Source organism: Oncorhynchus mykiss, chromosome 12, assembly GCF_057628025.1.
Source record: "Oncorhynchus mykiss isolate SJ-2025 chromosome 12, ASM5762802v1, whole genome shotgun sequence".
Lineage (NCBI taxonomy): Eukaryota > Metazoa > Chordata > Actinopteri > Salmoniformes > Salmonidae > Oncorhynchus > Oncorhynchus mykiss.
In genome coordinates this window covers 26,023,752-26,046,939 of record NC_143033.1, presented here as the reverse complement: position 1 = coordinate 26,046,939, position 23,188 = coordinate 26,023,752, and the positions used below count along the sequence as shown (strand labels likewise).

The 23,188-nt window shown below is 44.3% G+C and overlaps 1 protein-coding gene across 4 annotated transcripts; it reads right to left on the bottom strand.

The window, feature by feature from the left end:
* Positions 1–3,812: 3,812 nt before the first annotated feature.
* LOC110537256 (uncharacterized) lies at positions 3,813–21,873 on the bottom strand. Of its 4 annotated transcripts, none has more exons than XM_090192075.1 (13): positions 21,667–21,873; positions 18,403–18,501; positions 14,896–16,116; positions 13,836–14,532; positions 11,703–11,884; positions 11,060–11,186; positions 10,810–10,934; positions 10,551–10,728; positions 9,863–10,010; positions 4,860–4,927; positions 4,664–4,728; positions 4,502–4,564; positions 3,813–4,382 (listed from the first exon to the last, which is right to left on the bottom strand). In XM_090192075.1, the coding sequence occupies exons 3-13, from the start codon at positions 16,084–16,086 to the stop codon at positions 4,320–4,322; spliced, it is 2,907 nt and encodes a 968-aa protein (XP_090048201.1). In that variant the 5' UTR covers positions 16,087–16,116; positions 18,403–18,501; positions 21,667–21,873; the 3' UTR covers positions 3,813–4,319. The 4 variants fall into 4 exon arrangements, with proteins under 4 accessions (XP_090048201.1, XP_090048200.1, XP_090048198.1 ...); XM_090192074.1 differs by having other exon boundaries at positions 13,836–15,384; positions 15,418–16,116; positions 21,667–21,781; XM_090192072.1 differs by having other exon boundaries at positions 13,836–16,116.
* Between the last annotated feature and the right edge of the window lie 1,315 nt (positions 21,874–23,188).

The following is a 23,188-nucleotide window of genomic DNA, read 5'->3' as shown; positions in this document are numbered from 1 at the left end:
ATGCCATTCCATTCGTTCCGTCCCAGACATTATTATGAGCCGTCCTCCCCTCAGCAGCCTCCTGTGCATTCTACGGTAGGGACAACTATGTGAATTTGCCTGCAATTACAATGGCATCTGTGTTTGATTAATGAACGGATAAAGTATTTAAGTGGCGGTATAATTTTATATGTCCTACATCTGTTACATGCCTTGAACATATCAATGTGAGGCCTTTGCACTTCAAAACATTTACGACACGGTGCCCCATTGAAATAGGAAACATATGTTCCAGTTGCACAACTAAACATACACACAAAAACCTCCCCAGAGGTTATTGATGTGTTTTTCATTGAGGAAATGTGGTTAAAACATGAAGCTGAGAAATTGAACACTAGCTCAATAAAGTCAACCCCTCTACCCAGATAGCTGAGCCTAGAGACAAGGAAACATTGTGTCCTGAGAGCGTTCATATATTGAACATAGTGTAGCATTGACAAGCATTCAACATGAGCACTGTTCTCGCACAGCTCTGTAGAGATGGCATTCAACACACAGAAATGTCACAGTAACTCAAGGATGGCAGAGGGATAACCAGGCCTGTGGATGCTGATCGCAGGGAGCCATTAGGGATTTAAATGGAAGGAGGAGGAAGAAATGATAGTGTGAGATGAGAGCAGAGGGGAAGAGGAGCGTGAAAGGACAGCTGGGGACCTCCTTGTCTGCTGCAGCTGTCACACAGTCCCTCGTCGTCCTACCGAGAGCTCAAACCATGAGTGCCAGACGAGATCGATGCACAGATCTCAGTGACAGTCAGAGGCAGTGCCAGTGTGATGCTCGGCTGTTCTGTTAGGGGGCTCTGCTGAGGTCTACTCCTTTATAATGACTTCACATATTCAAGCCATATTGTAATGACATTTAGTTAAAATCATGGCCCTGGCCTGCTGTATTCCCCAGCAACAGCCACCATGTTTTTGATGCCATGCATGTCAATTTTTAATGTTGGTATTTATTAAAGCAGTGATTCATCAATCTCATATTAAAGGTCATTTTATAGCATAAATTGTGGGGCATAATACTGGTTGGGAAGATTTTGTAGTGATTGCTTTCATTCTGAATAAATCCATTGCTCTTTTGCTGTCATTTTTAAGAAGGCAAATTCTGTCATGCCAAATACAGAGGGACATAAAAGTACCTTAAGACCAAAAGTTATTTTTACCAAAGCATTCTAAACTGTGTAAAAAAAGCAATACCTGTGATTGGAGGATTTGATTTCTTTTAGCTTTACCACGTAGGAAAACCCAAACATATAGCATCAGCAGCTCCCCATACCCCTATTCATTCCCAGCACACCTGTGTCCCACATTAGGTTCCATGATTGATTGCAAAAAATTGCACGTGTTGTTTAGCCACCTACACATAACTACACAGAAATATTCAGCACAATTATTTGCAGGATAGCATAATGTAAGCCTACAATAGAGTGCTCTATTAAAATAGTATTGTTAATAGGAAAATACTATTCAATAATGTTGTGAGTCATTGATAACCCTAAATACATGGATCGTTTCTTCCATGAAAAGGCAACCTTGGTATTCCGTTTCAACCATCACAGATGTACTTTTCTTATGCAGGCAGATGAACTCGTGGATGCCATTTTTATGTCTCTGTGTGCAGTTCGAAAGACGCAAACTAACTCATTTGCTAACTATCGCTAGCAGATATCCATAGACTTCCAGTCATAGCACTAACGCTAGTTATCACTGGCGCAAAACTACCTCTAACTTCCTTCTTACTGGACAGAGACAAAAATGGTATCCACAAGTTCATCTAACTCTGGGGAAGTAGATAAAGGGCCTCATTGCCAAAATATATCTTTAATCTTTTAAGAAATGTAATAAGAAATTAATTGTAATATAAAATAGAAATGGAATCACGTTCAAATCAAAACATCATGGAGTGCAGCGCTGACTTGAATTGAGAATCAACGCGAGGCGACATTTGCGAATCCTTCAATCGCTCTCCACTGCTGGCGGGTGAGTGTTATGAGCAGCGAAGATAATGGAGAATGACAGTGACTTCATTAATCAATGGGGGTCTTGGATGAGGCTCCTCAAAGTCCTGCCCTCCGATTAGCTTCTTTATTTTTTTCCCATGCCACACTCCTTGAAATTAGTCTCATCAAAGACACCAAGGAGTGCATGCTGCTGCATTATCAGAGGCCTTTGCTGAAACAACTCTTGACCTCTGCACTGAAATGCCCACAGACGGCATGCTGAAAGAAACAACCATCCCTTCTCTTCAGTCTATACCACTGACACTGTCAATTATAGTGAATAGAACAAAAGGGAAGAAAATCCAATTCACAAATCTGGCAGTTCATGATAAATTACCACTTGTATATAATAGACTTCTCACATGTATATACAGCTGCAACTCAAATGGGATTTGGGGTGAAACAACCCATTAAATATAAACAAAAAGTAATGAACATCACACAAAAAAAACCTGGTTAGATGGTAAAGACTAAGAGTTGTAGAATTTGGATATAACATGATGAAAAGGCAAAGAGGCAGCTAACACATCTGATATACTGCATCTTAAACCAAAAATATTTTACTGTGGGGATGGGGATGAATCTAGACAAGTGGATAAAACAAATATTTGATGTTTTCCTTCATCACAGACATGATTTCCTGTATACAGTATTCAATCAGAAAGGTTCTAATTTGGTCCTACAAGTGTTTCATTCTAATTTCAGCTGAATGAGTAGTTTGCTAGAAAATAACATTACGGTCGCGGTCCCCTGCTCAGACATTGCATGCGTCAACCATCGACTGACATGCTACAGTATAACAGGCCTGGGCAACTCCAGTCCTCGGGGGCCTGAGTGTCACGCTTTTGCCCCAGCTAACATACCGGACTCCAACAATCAGTTAAAAATGCAATTAGCCCCCCCCCAGGCCTGGCAAACCATGTGGGTAGTTGAAATACCTATCCAGGGATTGTAAGATTTTGCATGCGTCAGCAACACCTGGGCAGATGAACTACCCAAAGTCTTCAGCTGCCTGGAATGATAGGCCTACCAAAGCTGTTTAAACAAGCAGGCCTATTCTGATATTTTGTTCCACTAATTGGTCTTTTGACCAATCACATCATCCCTTTTCACAGCAGACCTTTTTCAAAAGCTGATCTGATTGGTCAAAAGACCAATTAGTGAAAAAAAATAGAATTTGTCTGCCTGCGTAAACAGCCCAAGTTGCCTCAAGTAAACAATGTTTGATTAGAACTTTAATTCCGTAGAGTTTATATAATATTTCGCAGTCAAACCAAAATGCATACAAGCTCATTCATTAGATTAATCTGTGAATTGATTGAAACATTTGAGTGCTTATCAAGAGAGCAGGTTCTCTGTATTCGATACACTCCCCCTGCCTAGTGCTTGACTAAAAGGAATTGCAAAAACTAAGCATTCGGTGCCATCTACTGGATTCACTACGTAATCTTGATACTCATTCCACCATGACCATTTTTGTAAAACATCTTCTACAAATCAGAGAAATGAAAATACTCAAGCTCTGCCTTCAAAAGAAGAAACACTCAGTGAGAGGAACAGGCACTGGCTGACTGAGCAAAAATGTTTTCTGCAGAGCCATATATTTAGAGATTGGACCTTTAGGTCAATACACAAAAGGATCCTAAATGTGTGTATCATCCAACAAAATGTACACAATATTCCTTAATTTAATACTTCCTGATTGAAGCCAATACATTTTCAGACGGTAGCTATACTGTACATCTGTGGTTACGACCAAAGAGGAGACGTCCGTAAGGACAGTTGATCTTTATTTAGTTTCTTAATAGAAATGTATACATTAAAAACAAAATAGTATTCAGTGTGTGTGGGGGGTTAAGTGAGATTGTTAATTATGATTACATTATGTGTCCAATACAAACATTTATAGGACCGGGTGGGAGTAAATAAAACTTCACAAAATAACTTGGATTGTGTGTACATGGTTGTAAAGAAACAAGTATAATGGTGGAGTTGAGCAGGAAGACATTGTGCTGCAGGACAACATTGTTATGCCATCAAGGCAGTAGTCCAGAGGTGGGACTGAGGGGGTAAAAAGGTGAAAGACAAGGCAAGGGCCCTGTTTGAATACTTCAGAAATCCATTGTTCCTTCCTAGCTACTGTGTGGTAATCACAGATCTGGATTGGTGAAAATAATAGGGTGGTAAACTTACGCCTATCCAATCACTTATAGATCTGTGCTTACATCACAAGGGAGGAAGGAGGTATTAAAACTATCTGAACAGCCAGGATTGCGCTTCACGGTCAGGGGCTGTCTACCCAGCTGCACAGTCCATTATCCACCATAGCACGGTTCACAGACACCAACTGGAACAGCAAGAGAAAAACATTAACAACATGAACCCATTAGAACACTTTTTTAAAAGCATTAGGAGAAAAGCTTCAGTACTTTAAACATGTTCCAAAATAAACAAAATATTGCCAACCTCTTCTCCTTCTGTTCTCCATATCTGTACCAAAGGAATGCCACTGGTGTGACCGTTTGTGACCTGAGGAAAATGCAGATATACAGGGTAAGAACAGGGACATGTCATTCTGCAGACTGTACATCAGCAGGAGACGTATCCATGCACTTCTCTTTTCTCTACCTGTGCAAGTAGTGCCAATCCTCGTGTCATCTCCTCCAGGGCAGATTTGGCTGCAGCTGAAAAATCTTCTCCAAGTAGAAAAGGAAGAGATAACACAGATATGAGCATGAACTTTCATTCATGTTTAGAATGCAGAATGTATAATTTTGATATTATGTTGTCCTAAAGTAGAGGAAGAAATACAGCTGAAACATACCTGGAATGGGTGCAATATTTTCCAGGATCACCTCAGGCCCTTGGAACGGCAACGCAACAAAGTCAGATCTGTGGGAGGAGCATCGTCAACATCAATCCCACTGTTGCCACTAGGAATAAAAAGTGCCAGGCAAATGTCTGACCTGATTTTCATTTTGCGGGACAAAATGTGAGATTTACCAGTCACATTAAATAGAAATCAATCTAACTGGTCACGTGTAGTTATATATATATATATTTTTTTTGTTGAGAATCCACTGCTGATTCATTGACGCCACATGGAAGCGATTGCAATAATTATGCTAGGGGGAATGATAACGTTCACTTGGTGGGGTGACTCCTTGCACAGCTCTCTGTCCATCTTGATTAACAATATCTTCTGTTGGTGTCAATTTATTTGTCCACGTCCTTGATACTCAATTTATTTGCACTGTTTTTAAGCCGACTACACAATCAGGCATTTGATGAGAAAGGAAGCAAAACTACATCCAATTCCTCCTTGGTGGAAATTTCTGTGTGTAACATGCACACACAGTTGAGGTCGGAAGTTTACATACACCTTCGCCAAATACATTTAAACCTAGTTTCACATTTCCTGATAATTAATCCTGGTAAACATTCCCTGTGTCTTAGGATCACCACTATTTTAAGAATGTGAAATGTCAGAATAATAGGAGATAATTATTAATTTCAGCTTTTATTTCATTCACCACATTCCCAGTGGGTCAGAAGTTTACATACACTCAATTAGTATTTGGTAGCATGGCCTTTAAATTGGTTAACTTGGGCCAAACGTTTCAGGTAGCCTTCCACAAGCTTCCCACAATAAGTTGAGTGAATTTTAGCCCATTCCTCCTGACAGAGCTGGTGTAACTGAGTCAGGTTTGTAGGCCTCCTTGCTCACACACGCTTTTTTCAGTTCTCAATCCCATAAATTTGTGGGCAGGTCAGGGCTTTGTGATGGCCAATACCTTGACTTGGTTGTTCTTAAGCAATTTTGCCACAACTTGGGAAGTTGTGGCAAATGGCATTGTCCATTTGGAAGACCCATTTGCGAACAAGCTTTAACTTCCTGACTGATGTCGAGATGTTGCTTCAATATATCCACAATTTTCCTCCCTCATGATATCATCTATTTTGTGAAGTGCACCAGTCCCTCCTGCGGCAAAGCACCCCCACAACATGATGCTGCAACCCCCGTACCTCACGGTTGGGATGGTGTTCTTCAGCTTGCAAGCCTCTCCCTTTTTACTCCAAATGTAATTATGGTCAAACCGTTCCATTTTTGTTTCATCAGACAAGAGGACAGTTCTCCAAAAAGTACGATCTTTGTCCCCATGTGCAGTTGCCAACCGTAGTCTGGCTTTTTTATGGCGGCTTTGTAGCAGTGGCTTGTTCCTTGCTGAGCGGCCTTTCAGGTTGTGTCGATATAAGACTCTTTTTACTGTGGCTGTAGATACTTTTGTACCGGTTTCCTCCAGCATCTTCACAAGGTACTTTGCTGCTGTTCTGGGATTGATTTGCACTTTTCGCATCAAAGTACGTTCATCTCTAGGAGACAGAACGCATCTCCTTCCTGAGCGGTATGACGGCTGTGTGATCCCATGGTGTTTATACTTGCGTACCATTGTTTGTACAGATGAACGTGGTACCTTCAGGGATTTGGAAATTGCTCCCAAGGATCAACCAGACTTGTGGAGGTCTACAATTTATTTTCTGAGGTCTTGGCTGATTTCTTTTGATTTTCCCATGATGTCAAGCAAAGAAGCACTGTGTTTGAAGGTAGGCCTTGAAATACATCCACAGGTACACATCCAATTGACTCAAATGATGTAAATTAGCCTATCAGAAGCTTCTAAAGCCATGACATAATTTTCTGGAATTTTCCAAGCTGTTTAAAGGCACAGTCAACTTAGTGTATGTAAACGTATGACCCACTGGATTTGTGATAGTGAATTATAAGTGAAATAGTCTAAACAATTGTTGTAACATGTGTCATGCACAAAGTAGATGTTAACAAACTATAGTTTTGGCAAGTCTGTTAGGACAAGACATTTGGGGAGTGGTTGATAAGCAAGTTAATGACTCCAACCTAAGTGTATGTAAACTTCCAACTTCAAGTGTACATGCATACAGTACCAGCCAAAAGTTAAGCCACACCTACTCATTCAAGGGTTTCTTTGTTTTTACTATTTTCTACATTGTAGAATAAGAGTGAAGACATCAAAACTATGAAATAACACATGGAACCATGTAGTAACCAAAAAGTGATCAATCAAAACACACTGCTCAAAAAAATAAAGGGAACACTAAAATAACACATCCTAGATCTGAATGAATGAAATGTTCTTATTAAATAGTTTTTTCTTTACATAGTTGAATGTGCTCACAACAAAAATCACACAAATTATCAATGGAAATCAAATTTATCAACCCATGGACGTCTGGATTTGGAGTCACACTCAAAATTTAAGTGGAAAACCACACTACAAGCTGATCCAACTTTGATGTAATGTCCTTAAAACAAGTCAAAATGAGGCTCAGTAGTGTGTGGCCTCCACGTGCCTGTATGACCTCCCTACAACGCCTGGGCATGCTCCTGATGAGGTGGCGGATGGTCTCCTGAGGGATCTCCACCCAGACCTGGACTAAAGCATCCGCCAACTCCTGGACAGTCTGTGGTGCAGTCTGTTGGTGGATGGAGCGAGACATGATGTCCCAGATGTGCTCAATTGGATTCAGGTCTGGGGAATGGGCGGGCCAGTCCATAGCATCAATGCCTTCCTCTTGCAGGAACTGCTGACAAACTCCAGCCACATGAGGTCTAGCATTGTCTTGCATTAGGAGGAACCCAGGGCCAACCGCACCAGCATATGGTCTCACAAGGGGTCTGAGGATCTCATCTCGGTACCTAATGGCAGTCAGGCTACCTCTGGCGAGCACATGGAGGGCTGTGCGGCCCCCCAAAGAAATGCCACCCCACACCATGACTGACCCACCGCCAAACCGGTCATGCTGGAGGATGTTGCAGGCAGCCGAACGTTCTCCACGGCGTCTCCGGACTCTGTCACGTCTGTCACGTGCTCAGTGTGAACCTGCTTTCATCTGTGAAGAGCACAGGTCGCCAGTGGCGAATTTGCCAATCTTGGTGTTCTCTGGCAAATGCCAAACGTCCTGCACGGTGTTGGGCTGTAAGCACAACCCCCACCTGTGGACGTCGGGCCCTCATACCACCCTCATGGAGTCTGTTCCTGACTGTTTGAGCAGACACATGCACATTTGTGGCCTGCTGGAGGTCATTTTGCAGGGCTCTGGCAGTGCTCCTCCTGCTCCTCCTTGCACAAAGGCGGAGGTAGCGGTCCTGCTGCTGGGTTGTTGCCCTCCTACGGCCTCCTCCACGTCTCCTGATGTACTGGCCTGTCTCCTGGTAGCGCCTCCATGCTCTGGACACTACGCTGACAGACACAGCAAACCTTCTTGCCACAGCCCGCATTGATGTGCCATCCTGGAAGAGCTGCACTACCTGAGCCACTTGTGTGGGTTGTAGACTCCGTCTCATGCTACCACTAGAGTGAAAGCACCGCCAGCATTCAAAAGTGACCAAAACATCAGCCAGGAAGCATAGGAACTGAGAAGTGGTCTGTGGTCACCACCTGCAGAACCACTCCTTTATTGGGGGTGTCTTGCTAATTGCCTATAATTTCCACCTGTTGTCTATTCCATTTGCACAACAGCATGTGAAATGTATTGTCAATCAGTGTTGCTTCCTAAGTGGACAGTTTGATTTCACAGAAGTGTGATTGACTTGGAGTTACATTGTGTTGTTTAAGTGTTCCCTTTATTTTTTTGAGCACTGTGTGTGTGTGTATATATATATATATATATATATCTCAGTTGTTTTATGACAAGGTGGGGGTGGTATACAGAAGATAGCTCTATTTGGTAAAAGACCAAGTCCATATCATGGAAAGAATAGCTCAAATAAGCAAAGAGAAACAGTCCATCATTACTTTAAGACATGGTCAGTCAATACAGAACATTTCAAGAACTTTGAAAGTATCTTCCAAGTGCAGTCGCAAAAACCATCAAGCGCTATGATGAAACTGGCTCTCATGAGGACCGCCACAGGAAAGGAAGAGACTTGCTTGGCTGTGCATGCCAAGAAACACGAGCAATGCACATTAGACCGGTGGAAATCTGTCCTTTGGTATGATGAGTCCAAATGTAAGATTTTTGGTTTCAACCGCCAGGTCTTTGAGACGCAGAGTAGGTTAACGGATGATCTCTGCATGTGTGGTTCCAACCGTGAAGCATGGAGGTGGTGTGATGGTTTGCTGGTGACACTGTCAGTGATTTATTTAGAATTCAAGGCACACTTAACCAGGATGGCTACCACAGCGTTCTGCAACGATACACCATCTCATCTAGTTTGCGCTTAGTGGGACTATCATTTGTTTTTAACAGAACAATGCCCCAAAACACTTCTCCAGGCTGTGTAAGGGCTATTTGACCAAGAAGTAGAATGATGAGTGCTGCATCAGATGACCTGGCCTCCACAATTGAGATGGTTTGGGGTGAGTTGGACCGCAGAGTGAAGGAAAAGCAGCCAACAAGTGCTCAGCATACGTGGGAACTCCTTCGAGACTGTTGGAAAAGCATTCCTCATTAAGCTGGTTGAGAGAATGCCAAGAGTGTACAAATCTGTCAAGGCCAAAGGGTGGCTACTTTGAAGAATCTCAAATATATTTAGATTTGTATAACACTTTTTTTGGTTACTACACGACTCCATATGTGTTATTTCATAGTTTATGTCTTCACTATTATTCTACAATGTAGGAAATAGTCAAAATAAAGAACCCTTGAATGAGTAGCTGTCCAAACGTTTGACTGGTACTGTATATATTTTTTATCTACATTTCTTTAACGTCGGTAATTACCAGCTGGTGAATTCCAATGTCAACCCCATTCCAGTTATATTCTGAATCCCCACAGGGAGTTTGTCACCTGATCTGGCGGAGGGTGTCCATCTTCACTATATCATAGCCTCCATAGTCCACATAGCGGAGTTCCACCATGGTTTCTTCATGGTGACCCATCACCTGCGCTCTCCACCAGGCTCCCTCAGGCATCTGGGCAGCACAGATCACTCCAACTATGTGTGTGAGATATGCAAAGATAATTGTTCATTTTTGTATATATATTTTTTTAAGTAGGACATTTAAAAAAACTTCAACACCATGGAAAAATACTTTAAAATCAGACATCCTTGAGGCTAAGGAATCCCAAGGCCCTGGCTGTGCATGCCTACCTTCCACTGGGGCCGGCAGGGGAGGGCACCCTGGCTGTGCATGCCTACCTTCCACTGGGGCCGGCAGGGGAGGGCACCCTGGCTGTGCATGCCTACCTTCCACTGGGGCCGGCAGGGGAGGGCACCCTGGCTGTGCATGCCTACCTTCCACTGGGGCCGGCAGGGGAGGGCACCCTGGCTGTGCATGCCTACCTTCCACTGGGGCCGGCAGGGGAGGGCACCCTGGCTGTGCATGCCTACCTTCCACTGGGGCCGGCAGGGGAGGGCACCCTGGCTGTGCATGCCTACCTTCCACTGGGGCCGGCAGGGGAGGGCACCCTGGCTGTGCTTGCCTACCTTCCACTGGGGCCGGCAGGGGAGGGCACCCTGGCTGTGCTTGCCTACCTTCCACTGGGGCCGGCAGGGGAGGGCACCCTGGGTGAGAGTAGCACAGGCTCATATTTTGGTCCAGACTGCAGAGAGCATGGAAGGTGGGGTGTTTGTGCTGCTGGAGGAACACACAGTTCCCAGATGCTACCTGGATCACCATTACCTCAACTGTAACCCTATGGGGAAGCAGCAGCTAAGGGAAAAAAATAGTATTTTAGTCAAAGCACCATTTACAATCCCACACTACTTCAGCCAAGCAGAAGAAACAACTTACCCAGGATGTGATGGAGAGAGAGGGAAGGCTGGCCACTGGAGGTTGGACGTAACAGTTGGTCACATCTAGATCTTTGAACTTTTTCCTGATCAGCTCCAGAGCACAATCCACCTGTTCCTCTGACCCTGAAGGAAACAGAGGGACAAACTGAGCGAGCCACTAGTGACACTACAGCTCCCAATGCCTAGGTTCCCAAATCCCAACTACAAGTGATGTCCTGTTGTGGAGAGGCAGCTCCTGGGTCACTCACCCTCTATGTGGCAGATCTGGAACTCCTGGGTGTAAGGTAGGGCGGTGATGAAGACCTTAGCTCCAGACGTCTCCTTCAGGTAGTTCACATGTCGCCCCTTCTTCCCAATCAATCTACCAACAAAATGCTGTTGGACAGTGAAACCAGAGAATACATAGTATCATGCATAAGTTATTACATTATACTAGAAGATGTGCGTCTTTCTCCGAGCGTGCACACATGCTGTCCAGGTCGCTCTTCCACTGATAACACCAAGCACTTCTAAGAGTAATTGGAAAGAGATCTGTGTGCGTACATGCTGCCTAGCTCTGTGGAATGTCCTCTTGATTGAGAACCTGAGGAGATTAAGACAACAGGCAGGGCAGCAGGACTCCCCTCACACACTGCCCCTTTACTACAGCCCAACCCACCATGCCATAGCCCTATGAATCCGACAACTGTACCCAGGTCACTGTCACCGGAGCACCAGATCTCAGGCTCACTTAAATTGAGATGACTGACAGCAGCACACTACTGTAACAACTCAAGGCTATATCTACAAGCCCTCATGTCACCTGCACTAGAGAACCTAAACTGGAAATCAGTAGCCAGAGAAAATGCATTATGAGTAAGGTGGAAGAGTTAGACAGGAAGGTAAACTCACCTTTGGCACCTCTATCTCCCAAACAGTCGGTGACTGGCTGCTGTTGTGACTTTGGTTGTATTTTTCAATTGCCTGATTGGTGTTCAGTAGCTGACTTGGTAGACTGGGACTGCTATGCTTGTTGTCCCTGGCTTCATGTTGACAGTAACCGTCTACACAGTCCATGCGGTTCACACCAGAGCCTGGGGGCAAGGATCAGTCACTAAAAACAGTCACTTGTGTTGTGTACACAATACAACCACGCAAACACAGACCGTATAAAAGACCCACATACAACATAAGTAACAGAGAAGAGAATACATTCTGTCATGGAAATAGTTTTCCTACTTGAATACTGTGCATAAAAGAAAAATAAATAGTGCCTTGCGAAAGTATTCGGCCCCCTTGAACTTTGCGACCTTTTGCCACATTTCAGGCTTCAAACAAAGATATAAAACTGTATTTTTTTTGTGAAGAATCAACAAGTGGGACACAATCATGAAGTGGAACGACATTTATTGGATATTTCAAACTTTTTTAACAAATCAAAAACTGAAAAATTGGGCGTGCAAAATTATTCAGCCTCCTTAAGTTAATACTTTATAGCGCCACCTTTTGCTGCGATTACAGCTGTAAGTCGCTTGGGGTATGTCTCTATCAGTTTTGCACATCGAGAGACTGAAATTTTTTCCCATTCCTCCTTGCAAAACAGCTCGAGCTCAGTGAGGTTGGATGGAGAGCATTTGTGAACAGCAGTTTTCAGTTCTTTCCACAGATTCTCGATTGGATTCAGGTCTGGACTTTGACTTGGCCATTCTAACACCTGGATATGTTTATTTTTGAACCATTCCATTGTAGATTTTGCTTTATGTTTTGGATCATTGTCTTGTTGGAAGACAAATCTCCGTCCCAGTCTCAGGTCTTTTGCAGACTTGCAGACTTCTTCCAGAATAGTCCTGTATTTGGCTCCATCCATCTTCCCATCAATTTTAACCATCTTCCCTGTCCCTGCTGAAGAAAAGCAGGCCCAAACCATGATGCTGCCACCACCATGTTTGACAGTGGGGATGGTGTGTTCAGGGTGATGAGCTGTGTTGCTTTTACGCCAAACATAACGTTTTGCATTGTTGCCAAAAAGTGCAATTTTGGTTTCATCTGACCAGAGCACCTTCTTCCACATGTTTGGTGTGTTTCCCAGGTGGCTTGTGGCAAACTTTAAACACTTTTTATGGATATCTTTAAGAAATGGCTTTCTTGCCACTCTTCCATAAAGGCCAGATTTGTGCAATATACGACTGATTGTTGTCCTATGGACAGAGTCTCCCACCTCAGCTGTAGATCTCTGCAGTTCATCCAGAGTGATCATGGGCCTCTTGGCTGCATCTCTGATCAGTCTTCTCCTTGTATGAGCTGAAAGTTTAGAGGGACGGCCAGGTCTTGGTAGATTTGCAGTGGTCTGATACTCTTTCCATTTCAATATTAAATTGCTTGCACAGTGCTCCTTGGGATGTTTAAAGCTTGGGAAATCTTTTTGTATCCAAATCCGGCTTTAAACTTCTTCACACCAGTATCTCGGACCTGCCTGGTGTGTTTCTTGTTCTTCATGATGCTCTCTGCGCTTTTAACGGACCTCTGAGACTATCACAGTGCAGGTGCATTTATACGGAGACTTGATTACACACAGGTGGATTGTATTTATCATCATTAGTCATTTAGGTCAACATTGGATCATTCAGAGATCCTCACTGAACTTCTGGAGAGAGTTTGCTGCACTGAAAGTAAAGGGGCTGAATAATTTTGCATGCCCAATTTTTCAGTTTTTGATTTGTTAAAGTTTGAAATATCCAATAAATGTCGTTCCACTTCATGATTGTGTCCCACTTGTTGTTGATTCTTCACAAAAAAATACAGTTTTATATCTTTATGTTTGAAGCCTGAAATGTGGCAAAAGGTCGCAAAGTTCAAGGGGGCCGAATACTTTCGCAAGACACTGTATATTTCTTCAGTGCAGAAAAATATGCCCCAGTCATATGGGACCTGTAAACAGAACACAGGCCATGGGTGTGACAGATGCATAAAGCGACAGGTCAGCTTGGACAGAAAGGATGCTGATATGTTGTGAGAAGTTGAAAGTCTGCTAATCAAGCAGCTCACCTGGAACATTCGCCATCCACCAACCGTTAGTGAGGAACATGCTGGTGGCCCCCAGTCCTTCAGCAGGTCCTCTGGGTGGTTGCTGGCTCATACTGGTGCTCAACTCCTTGCCACTGGAGACCTTTTCGGTCTGACCAGAGCTGGATCCAGAATCACCTACTGCAGAATCTTCTTCTGCTGGCTCGATCTTCTCCGTCTCAATCTCAGCTCTACTGCTGTGGTCGTGTTTCACATCCTCCAGAACTATAGGAGATGAACTGATGTTCTCTCTGCCGGTTGTTGAACACGGATCCTCTTGGAATAGAGGTGGCATCTCATGCTCAGGTTCACTGTTATCCATTGAGATGTGGTCTGGGGCTTTGCAGGGGTCCCCGCTATTGAGAGGACTAACACTATGTCCTAGCTGGGTCTTTTCCTTCAGGAATTGACTCACTGCTGCGGAGACCACATCAGTGATGAGACCTGACACCAGCTGGTTAATTTCTGCGGTGTTGATCCTGCTGAGTTTACATTCCTCAGACTCTTTCTTCTGAGGTGACCTCAAAATTCCCAATGGCTGCTTTGAGGCAGACACCTGACTGGTTATAAGGTGGCTCGGGGAAGCCAGACAGGTGTCAGCCTGTAGACTTGACTTACAGGTTGGTTCTTCCACAGCAGACAGGATGTCTCCCTCTGGCTCCAGTCTAACAACCTCTTCCTCCTCTGCAGGCTCCAGTCTAACCCCCTCCTCCTCCTCTGCAGGCTCCAGTCTAACCACCTCCTCCTCCTCTGCAGGCTCCAGTCTAACCTCCTCCTCTGCAGGCTCCAGTCTAACCACCTCCTCTGTAGGCTCCAGTCTAACCACCTCCTCTGCAGGCTCCAGTCTAACCACCTCCTCTGCAGGCTCCAGTCTAACCACCTCCTCTGCAGGCTCCAGTCTAACCACCTCCTCTGCAGGCTCCAGTCTAACCACCTCCTCTGCAGGCTCCAGTCTAACCACCTCCTCTGCAGGCTCCAGTCTAACCACCTCCTCTGCAGGCTCCAGTCTAACCACCTCCTCTGCAGGCTCCAGTCTAACCACCTCCTCCGCAGGCTCCAGTCTAACCACCTCCTCCGCAGGCTCCAGTCTAACCACCTCCTCCGCAGGCTCCAGTCTAACCACCTCCTCCGCAGGCTCCAGTCTAACCACCTCCTCCGCAGGGTCCAGTCTAACCACCTCCTCCGCAGGCTCCAGTCTAACCACCTCCTCCGCAGGCTCCAGTCTAACCACCTCCTCCGCAGGCTCCAGTCTAACCACCTCCTCCGCAGGCTCCAGTCTAACCACCTCCTCCGCAGGCTCCAGTCTAACCACCTCCTCCTCCTCCTCCTCTGCAGGCTCCAGTCTAACCACCTCCTCCTCCTCCTCTGCAGGCTCCAGTCTAACCACCTCCTCCTCCGCAGGCTCCAGTCTAACCACCTCCTCCTCCTCCTCTGCAGGCTCCAGTCTAACCACCTCCTCCTCCTCCTCTGCAGGCTCCAGTCTAACCACCTCCTCCTCCTCCTCTGCAGGCTCCAGTCTAACCACCTCCTCCTCCTCCTCCTCTGCAGGCTCGAGTCTAACCACCTCCTCTGCGGGCTCCAGGTTCAAAGTGCTGTTTGTAATGTCCTCCAGTGTCTCAGACTGTGGTGGTTGATTTAAACCTGCACTTTCACCGACGGACTTAGATTTACCAGAGCCTAGGTCACAGATTGATAAGGAGCAAGTTGACTCATGACTGGCGGCACGCATAGCCGATGGCACACAATGGGAACACCAGCCATGCAATTCTAGATCCTGCTCAGGTCCACCCTCAGCTGCAGTCTCTAGGAACACTTGAGCTGAAGACTCAGTGCTCTCGTAAACAGGCTTCACGGCAGCAGTAACCAGGCCACTAATGAGACCGTCTGCAGCCACAACCCTTACCTCAGGTTGTGATTGGCAGAGTGGGACTATACCCTGCTCTGCTGCTGCTGGGGTGTTTGTAATATCAACAAGCTCCTGTTCCACTAATGACCACTCCCTCACTGCGTGCCCGTCCAGATGCATCCCAGTCGAGTGGCCGTTCTCCACAACACAGTTACCTACGTCTCTGGGGGAGGACAGGTGCTCCTGGTCTGCGGTCGTCTCATCATTTGCGTCATCCTTGTCAGTGAGGTGGTATTCTTTCTTCCGATAGGTGTACCACCACAGGCCTAGGAAAGCCAACACTCCTGACAGGTAGAGGGTCAGAACGGAGTGAAGCCTCTGCACCATCACCTAACCTCCTACTGCTAACAGCAACACCTGAGAAGAGAGAGACAAGTTAACACCATAGAGACAAATCAACACCCTGTCTGTACTGCTAACTGGGATAGAAACGGGTAAAGCACCAGTTAAGGGGAGGGCTAAGGGGTCATACCCACACCATCCTTCTATATCCAGAAAAACCAACCCTCTGGGCAGCAATCCCATTAACAGCCAGGCCATGGTGCCAGCATCTGATTACAGCCAACAGAGCTCCGGTCAAGTGCTACATGGTCCCCTCTGCAGTAGTTCACTTAGGGACGCAGTGTCTGGGGCGAAGGGCCCTGATAGGATAATGGTGACACACCACTTCAAAAATACGACGTCAACAGTAGTTATTAGCTACTGTATGTGGGGGACCACTATCCCTTTTATCATCAGTCATATAACCAAAAGGCTACATATCTTGTTTATTAATTATCACCAGTAATATAGTGAACAAATTAAAAAACAACATGCAATTACCAAGACTATACTGAGTTAACTTTTGTTTGTTTATTTTAAATAAATTAGGCCCTAATCTATGGATTTCACGACTGGGAATACAGATATGCATCCATTGGACAGATATCTGGGGCACTATGCTCACAACTTTGACATCAGCAAACCGCTCACCCACGTCATACACGTTGTCTGCAGTTGGATGTACTGCCAAATTCTGTAAAACGACATGAGGCAGCTTATGGTAGAGAAAGAAACATTCAATTCTCAGCAACAACTCTGGTAGACATTCCTCCAAACAGCATGCCAATTGCACTCCCTTAACACTTGAGACACGTGGCAGTGACAAAACTGCACATTTTAGAGTGGCCTTTTGTCCCCAGCACAAGGTGCACCTGTGCAATGATTTTTAAATCATTACACAGGTGCACATTTGTTTAATTATCTTATTGATATGCCACACGTGTCAGGTGTATGGATTATCTTGGCAAAAGATAAATGCTCACTAACAGGGATGTAAACAAATGTGGCCCAAAAAAAATTGAGAAAAGCTTTTTGTGCATATGGAACATTTCTGCTATCTTATTTCAGCTCATGAAACCTGGGACCAACACTTTAAATGTTCCGTTTATATTTGTTGTGTAGGTTGACAAAGTGTGTACTTTCCACAGAATATAAGTCAACCTAGGTAGAAGTATTGTTTGTAGTTAGGACAGCCGGTCAGGGTCTGGCCAATGTGCAGGTCCACCCATAACCTTTTTGTAGAGCATTATAAAAAGGTGGTGAGTGAAAGGCATGCCATTCCCTCACAGATCCTGTCTGTGCAATGAAACAACGTCATGGGCTACATTGCAGTTCCACTAAAGCCTCCGACCTTCAGGCTCTGGCATACCGACAAGCTGGCTACTCCCCTCGCCAGGCATGCCAGTCAGGCTACAGAAGTTAGTTACGCAACATGACAAATACTGTAGTACTTATCTTTCTCCAAGGAGGGAAGCTAACATATTTACAATAGTTGGTTTCCAGAAGGAAATAATAACTTCATAGCATTATAGACATGCAAAATGTATGGTTTAGAAAAAAATGCAACACCCTGCCTTATTCTATTGGCTACAGCAGTTAATTTATGAATGGTGATCTTCGAGACAGGACAAGAGGAGCAGCCTAAAAGTTTGACAAACGAGCAGGTTCACGTGATGGTCCAGTCTTCATATTCCTCAAAGGATTTCCTAACCTATGCTCCATATCAATCTCTGTTTACAGGGCCTCCACTCCCAGCAGGAAAGGGTAGTGATAGGCCTACCTACCATGCTCACCAATATCCCCTCCCACAAAAGCCAGACCCCTAACTGCAGACATTTGCCAAATCATAGATTTGACTAATGGCTGTGGTCTGACTGTAGTCTAACTAGAGTATGTTTTATTATATATATATATATATATTATATTTATATATATAGCCATGTTTCCTAGAATTTGTGTTGCGGTTCAATTTTTCCAACTGTACACACTGATTTTATATTTAATGCCTAGCTAATTATCCCTATAGGATTGAGGGACCTCTAGCTATTGCATTTGCTTTAGGTCAAAATAGTAAATTGAGCAAGCATGGACCCTGGGAGATTGGTCCATGCTTGCAGTCCTTATAACTAACAAATCCCCGGTAGCATGTTTCTGGTCTTAGGTTCAGGAATGGCAGAAAAGGCTACCCTAGAAATAGCATTGTTGGGACATCTGGACAGCTTGTCAGTTAATAAATCATTTTAATAGAGTATTATTACTCTTCAACTTGTAGATTCAAATTCTGTGTTAAACATCACAGCATAGTTGAAAGATACATGGTACCTGGAAATCCGAAGAGGGTGGCCAGCAAAGATAGGAGGGATGGGCTGAGGGAAGCTGAGGGTTGGGATGTGGACTTGGAGACAAGTAGGAGTGGAGTTGCTGGGCAGGGGATAGAATGACGGTCAAAGATCAGTTTTAAAAAAAAAACAAGTCAAAAGAAAACAAGTTCGAATGACACTAAGGGGAAACGTTGTTACACCTAATGCCTGTTTGCCTGAGGCGGATGCCGCCCAGGTGTTTGTACACACACACGTAAATAGTTACTTTAAAGAATCGTAAATATGTTCATGAACTGAAAAAAAAAGTCATAAAACTTTCCATACAAACAAAAAGGTTTCTCTCAAATGTCTCTTTCGCCAAGATAATCCAGCTACCTGACCAGGTGTGGCATATCATTACACAGGTGCACCATGTGCAAGGGAAAATAAGAGACCACTAAAATGCGCAGTTGTCACAACACAATGCCACATGTCGCAAGTTGAGCGAGCGTGCAATTTGCATGCTGACTACAGGAATGTCCACCAGAACTGTTGCCAGAGAATTGAATGTTCATTTCTCTACCATAAGCCGCATCTGTCATTTCAGAGAATTTTTCAGTGTGTCCAACAGGCCTTACAACCGCAGACCAGGTGTATGGAGTCATGTGGGGGAGTGGTTTGCCGATGTCAACGTTGTGAACCGAGTGCCCCATGGAGGTAGTGGGTTATGGTATGGGCAGGCAACACAATTGCATTTTTAAATCGATGACAATTTTAATGCACAGAGATACAATGGGCCTCAGGAGCTCGTCACAGTAAGGTCAACTTGTATACATTTTTTAACTGTGACCAACAGATGCATATCTGTATTCTCAGTCATGTGAAATCCATAGCTTAGGGACTAATGAACTTCAATTGACTGATTTTCTTATATGAACTGCAAGACCATAAACTCTGAAATTGTTGCATTTATATTTGTTCAGCATATAAAAATATGCTTTCGCATACAGTACCAGTCAAAAGTTGCCATGCCTACTTATTCAAGGTTTCTTTACTTTTACTACATTGTAGAATAACATGCTGACCGTACACGTCGTGTGCGCTGAGAAATAAATGTACATATACATGTTATTCAAATCATTGCACCCACAATGCTCGCGAGCGTCTGTGGCCAGGCGCCAAAATAGAAAAATAGGTTCCATTTCTGCCGCTCAACCGGCCTCTCCCGTCTCATTGGTTCTTAGAAGCATATACCAATGTGGGTGATGGAAAGATGAAGGTCTGCACTCCGGCAGATTGTCGTAATAGTGTAAAGTTAATTGCTAACCGCCATATTGACTCCAAAATAAGAAGCCGGAAGGAGGAGAGCTGACGAAAAACTTAATCATTTTATCTGTGGATTAAATTGTCGGAGTTGAGGACCTTGTGCATTTCAAGTAAAATAACCCAATGTTTATATCCCAGGACAAATGAATTAGCAACAGCAAGCTAAATTGCCATAAATGTTTGCTTTTTGACCTGTCCCCAAATTAAATATAAATTGGTTCAGTTTGTTTTGATATTTCAACCTGCGTGTCCTGATCGTGTCTGGTGTGGGGGTACAAAATCAAAATGCGCGCGATGGAGCGCGAGTGGTTTGGTCAGCATGTCATAGAAGACGAAACTATGAAATGACATATGGAATCATGTAGTAGCCAACAAATTGTTAAATTTAAAAATATATATATTTTAGATTCTTCAAAGTAGGAACCCTTAGCCTTGACAGCTTTGCATTCTCTCAACCAGCGTGATGAGGTAGTCCCTTGGAATGCATTTCAATTAAACAGGTTTGCCTTGTTAAAAGTTAATTTGTGGGGCCTCCCGGGTGGCGCAGTGGTTAAGGGCTGTGCCACCAGAGACTCTGGGTTCGCGCCCAGGCTCTGTCGCAATCAGGAGGTCCATGGGGCGACGCACAAGTGGCCCAGCGTTGTCCGGGTTAGGGAGGGCTTGGCCGGTAGTGATATCCTTGTCTCATCGTGCACCAGCGACTCCTGTGGCGGGCCGGGTGCAGTGCGCGCTAACCAAGGTTGCCAGGTGTACGGCGTTTCCTCCGACACAATGGTGCGGCTGGCTTCCGGGTTGGATGCACGCTGTGTTAAGAAGCAGTGCGGCTTGGTTGGGTTGTGTATCGGAGGACGCGTGACTTTCAACCTTCGTCTCTCCCGAGCCCGTACAGGAGTTGTACCGATGAGACAAGATAGTAGCAACTCAACAATTGGATACCATGAAATTGGGGAGAAAAAGGGGTAAAATTAAGTTAATTTGTGGAAGTTCTTTCCTTCTTAATGCGTTTGAACCCATCAGTTGTGTTGTGACAAGTTAGGCATGGTATACAGAAGATGGCCCTATTTGGTGGTAAAATACCAAGTCCATGTTATGGCAACAGCTCAAATAAGCAAAGAGAAACAGCCCATCATTACTTTAAAACAAAAGGTCAGAAAATTAAGAACTTGAGCTTGCAAGTTTGTAGAAAATAGTACAAATAAAAATCCTGGAATGAGTGTCCAAACTTGGGTGGCTTAACAGGTGGGTGCATCTCTAGAAACCTTAGATTGGTCACTTTCACTTGTGATGGACACAAATTCGGTGTTGTGATGGGCTATTACGATCCTTCTGTTCCAAATTCAGTGCAGAGACTTTAGCTCGGAATTCCGAGTAGGATGACCGTTCAAAACGTATTTTCCCAGTCGGAGCTCGTTTTGAGTTCCCAGTTGCCTTGAACTCACGGAAGTATAAGATTTCCCATTTCCGAGTTTCCAGTTGTTTTGAACGCGGCAGAAGTCATGTTGGATTGACAGCATGGCCAATGTATTCAACATTTTCTAGGCCACAGTAAAGTGTTGTTTACTCGACTTTTTGGAACACTGGTAATGGAGTTTAAATGTATCAACTTATATCTGGTGCATATGCCTTAGGTCATGAGTAAACATCTATTGCCACACATACACCCGCGTTCCGAAGTCGTTTCTAATATAATTGTATAAAAAATTCGTGACAGACAAGGGACGTAGATGTGAGTGGTACCTGCACAATTGAAGGCATCGCCACGTTTGACAAACATACAGATAGGCCTAGTCAGCTCTTTCGCTAAAACTAAGCTAGCTAATTGAAATAGTTACGTTACCGCTGATCAAATATGCTTTCGTCAAACGTTTGCTCTGGTTCCTCTCCATTGACTTGCAATGCATTTGGTACTGGTGCAAGATAGTAGGCCAACAAAAATGTAAGGTAGATGCTATGTACTCACCACGTTCTCAATATCCCGCATATAACCGCACACCTGCAAGTTGCTCTACCTCTTAGATGTCTGGTCTCCACATTATTCTTTCAGCAAGCAGCCTAAATCACTCTGAAGTTCGGCAGCTTTGTTCCAAATCCAGCAACCAATCAAACCTCGCGATATTATTCCCCAGGGAGACAGCAGGCAGATAGTGTGTGATTGCGGCCGCAAGTTGAGGAGTTCCTGCATGTGGGCATTCCTGCATCTACAACGCGCATCCCATTGATTCCTTCATGAAAGCCCTCCCTGACCATAGATACACTCCAATTCTACACCATCAGACGAAGTTGTACGGAACAAGGACTGGGGGCGAAACATATTTCTCCCATGGCCAAAGAAACTCAAAAGGAGTGATGATACTAATTAACAATTTTGCAAACTGTTCAAACAGATCAGCAAGGAAGGTGGATCCTTTTAAATATGCTATTGGCCAATTAACAGACTTGGCTCTTTAATCTTGTGGACTCCCAACTTTACGGATTTACCGTTTTACATTTTTTTTAATTATCTCGCTCAACTTTTTTCATTCAACTTTTTCACTCCGGACGCTTTATCTGGACATGGTTCTACAGGACCTCCAACAGGCGAAGCTAAGTAGTAACATTAACATTATGACTAACTGCAGTCGCTGTACTCATAATTTACAGGAGAACGATCGCCTTATGGCGATGATAGCTGTGCTGCAAGCCCAGCTTCAGACACGATCGTTAGTATTGGGAATTTTCCAGAACATGTGTGTTCATTTCAGAAGAGGCAGCAAGAATAGTGCACTCGATATGTGCGTCTGGGTCATTAGACACCATTACATATGCTCCTGTCTGGGGAGTGGACATGTCTATTTATTTTTTAACAATTGCTGTGCCTCTAAAGTTTCCATGCCCTAATGTTAAACCAAACTAAAATTATTGCAAGGCAAAAAGATAACGGTGGCTAAATGCCAGAGGGGATGAGTCATTAACATAAAGAGGAGTTACTACAGTTGATGTCGAATTTTACATACACCTTAGCCAAATACATTTAAATGCAGTTTTTCACAATTTCTGACATTTAATCAAAGGAAACATTCCCCATGTTAGGTCAGTTAGAATCGCCACTTTATTTTAAGAATGTGAAATGTCAGAATAATAGTAGAGAGGAGGATTTATTTCAGCTTTTATTTCTTTCATCACATTCCCAGTGGGTTCGCACATTCTCAGAAGTTTACATACACTCAATTAGTATTTGGTTTCATTGCCTTTAAATTATTTAACCTGGGTCAAATGTCTCAGGTAGCCTTTCACAAGCTTCCCATGATAAATTGGGTGAGTTTTGGCCCATTCCTCTTGACAGAGCTGGTGTAACTGAGTCAGGTTTGTAGGCCTCCTTGCTCGCACACGCTCCTTGCTCGCACACGCAGTTCTGCCCACAAATTTTCTACAGGATTGAGGTCAGGGCTTTGTGATGGCCACTCCAATACCTTGATTTTGTTGTCCTTAAGCCATTTTGCCAT

What these genes read in the sequence shown, in the direction of transcription:
- LOC110537256 (XM_090192072.1), bottom strand. Translation starts at nt 16,086, where the DNA reads ATGGTGCAGAGGCTTCACTCCGTTCTGACCCTCTACCTGTCAGGAGTG. An exon ending in CCAGATCTGCCACATAGAGG is followed by an intron (nt 10,935 to 11,059) that starts GTGAGTGACCCA and finishes TGTTTCCTTCAG; the next exon opens with GGTCAGAGGAACAGGTGGAT. An exon ending in GATTGGCACTACTTGCACAG is followed by an intron (nt 4,565 to 4,663) that starts GTAGAGAAAAGA and finishes CATTTTCCTCAG; the next exon opens with GTCACAAACGGTCACACCAG.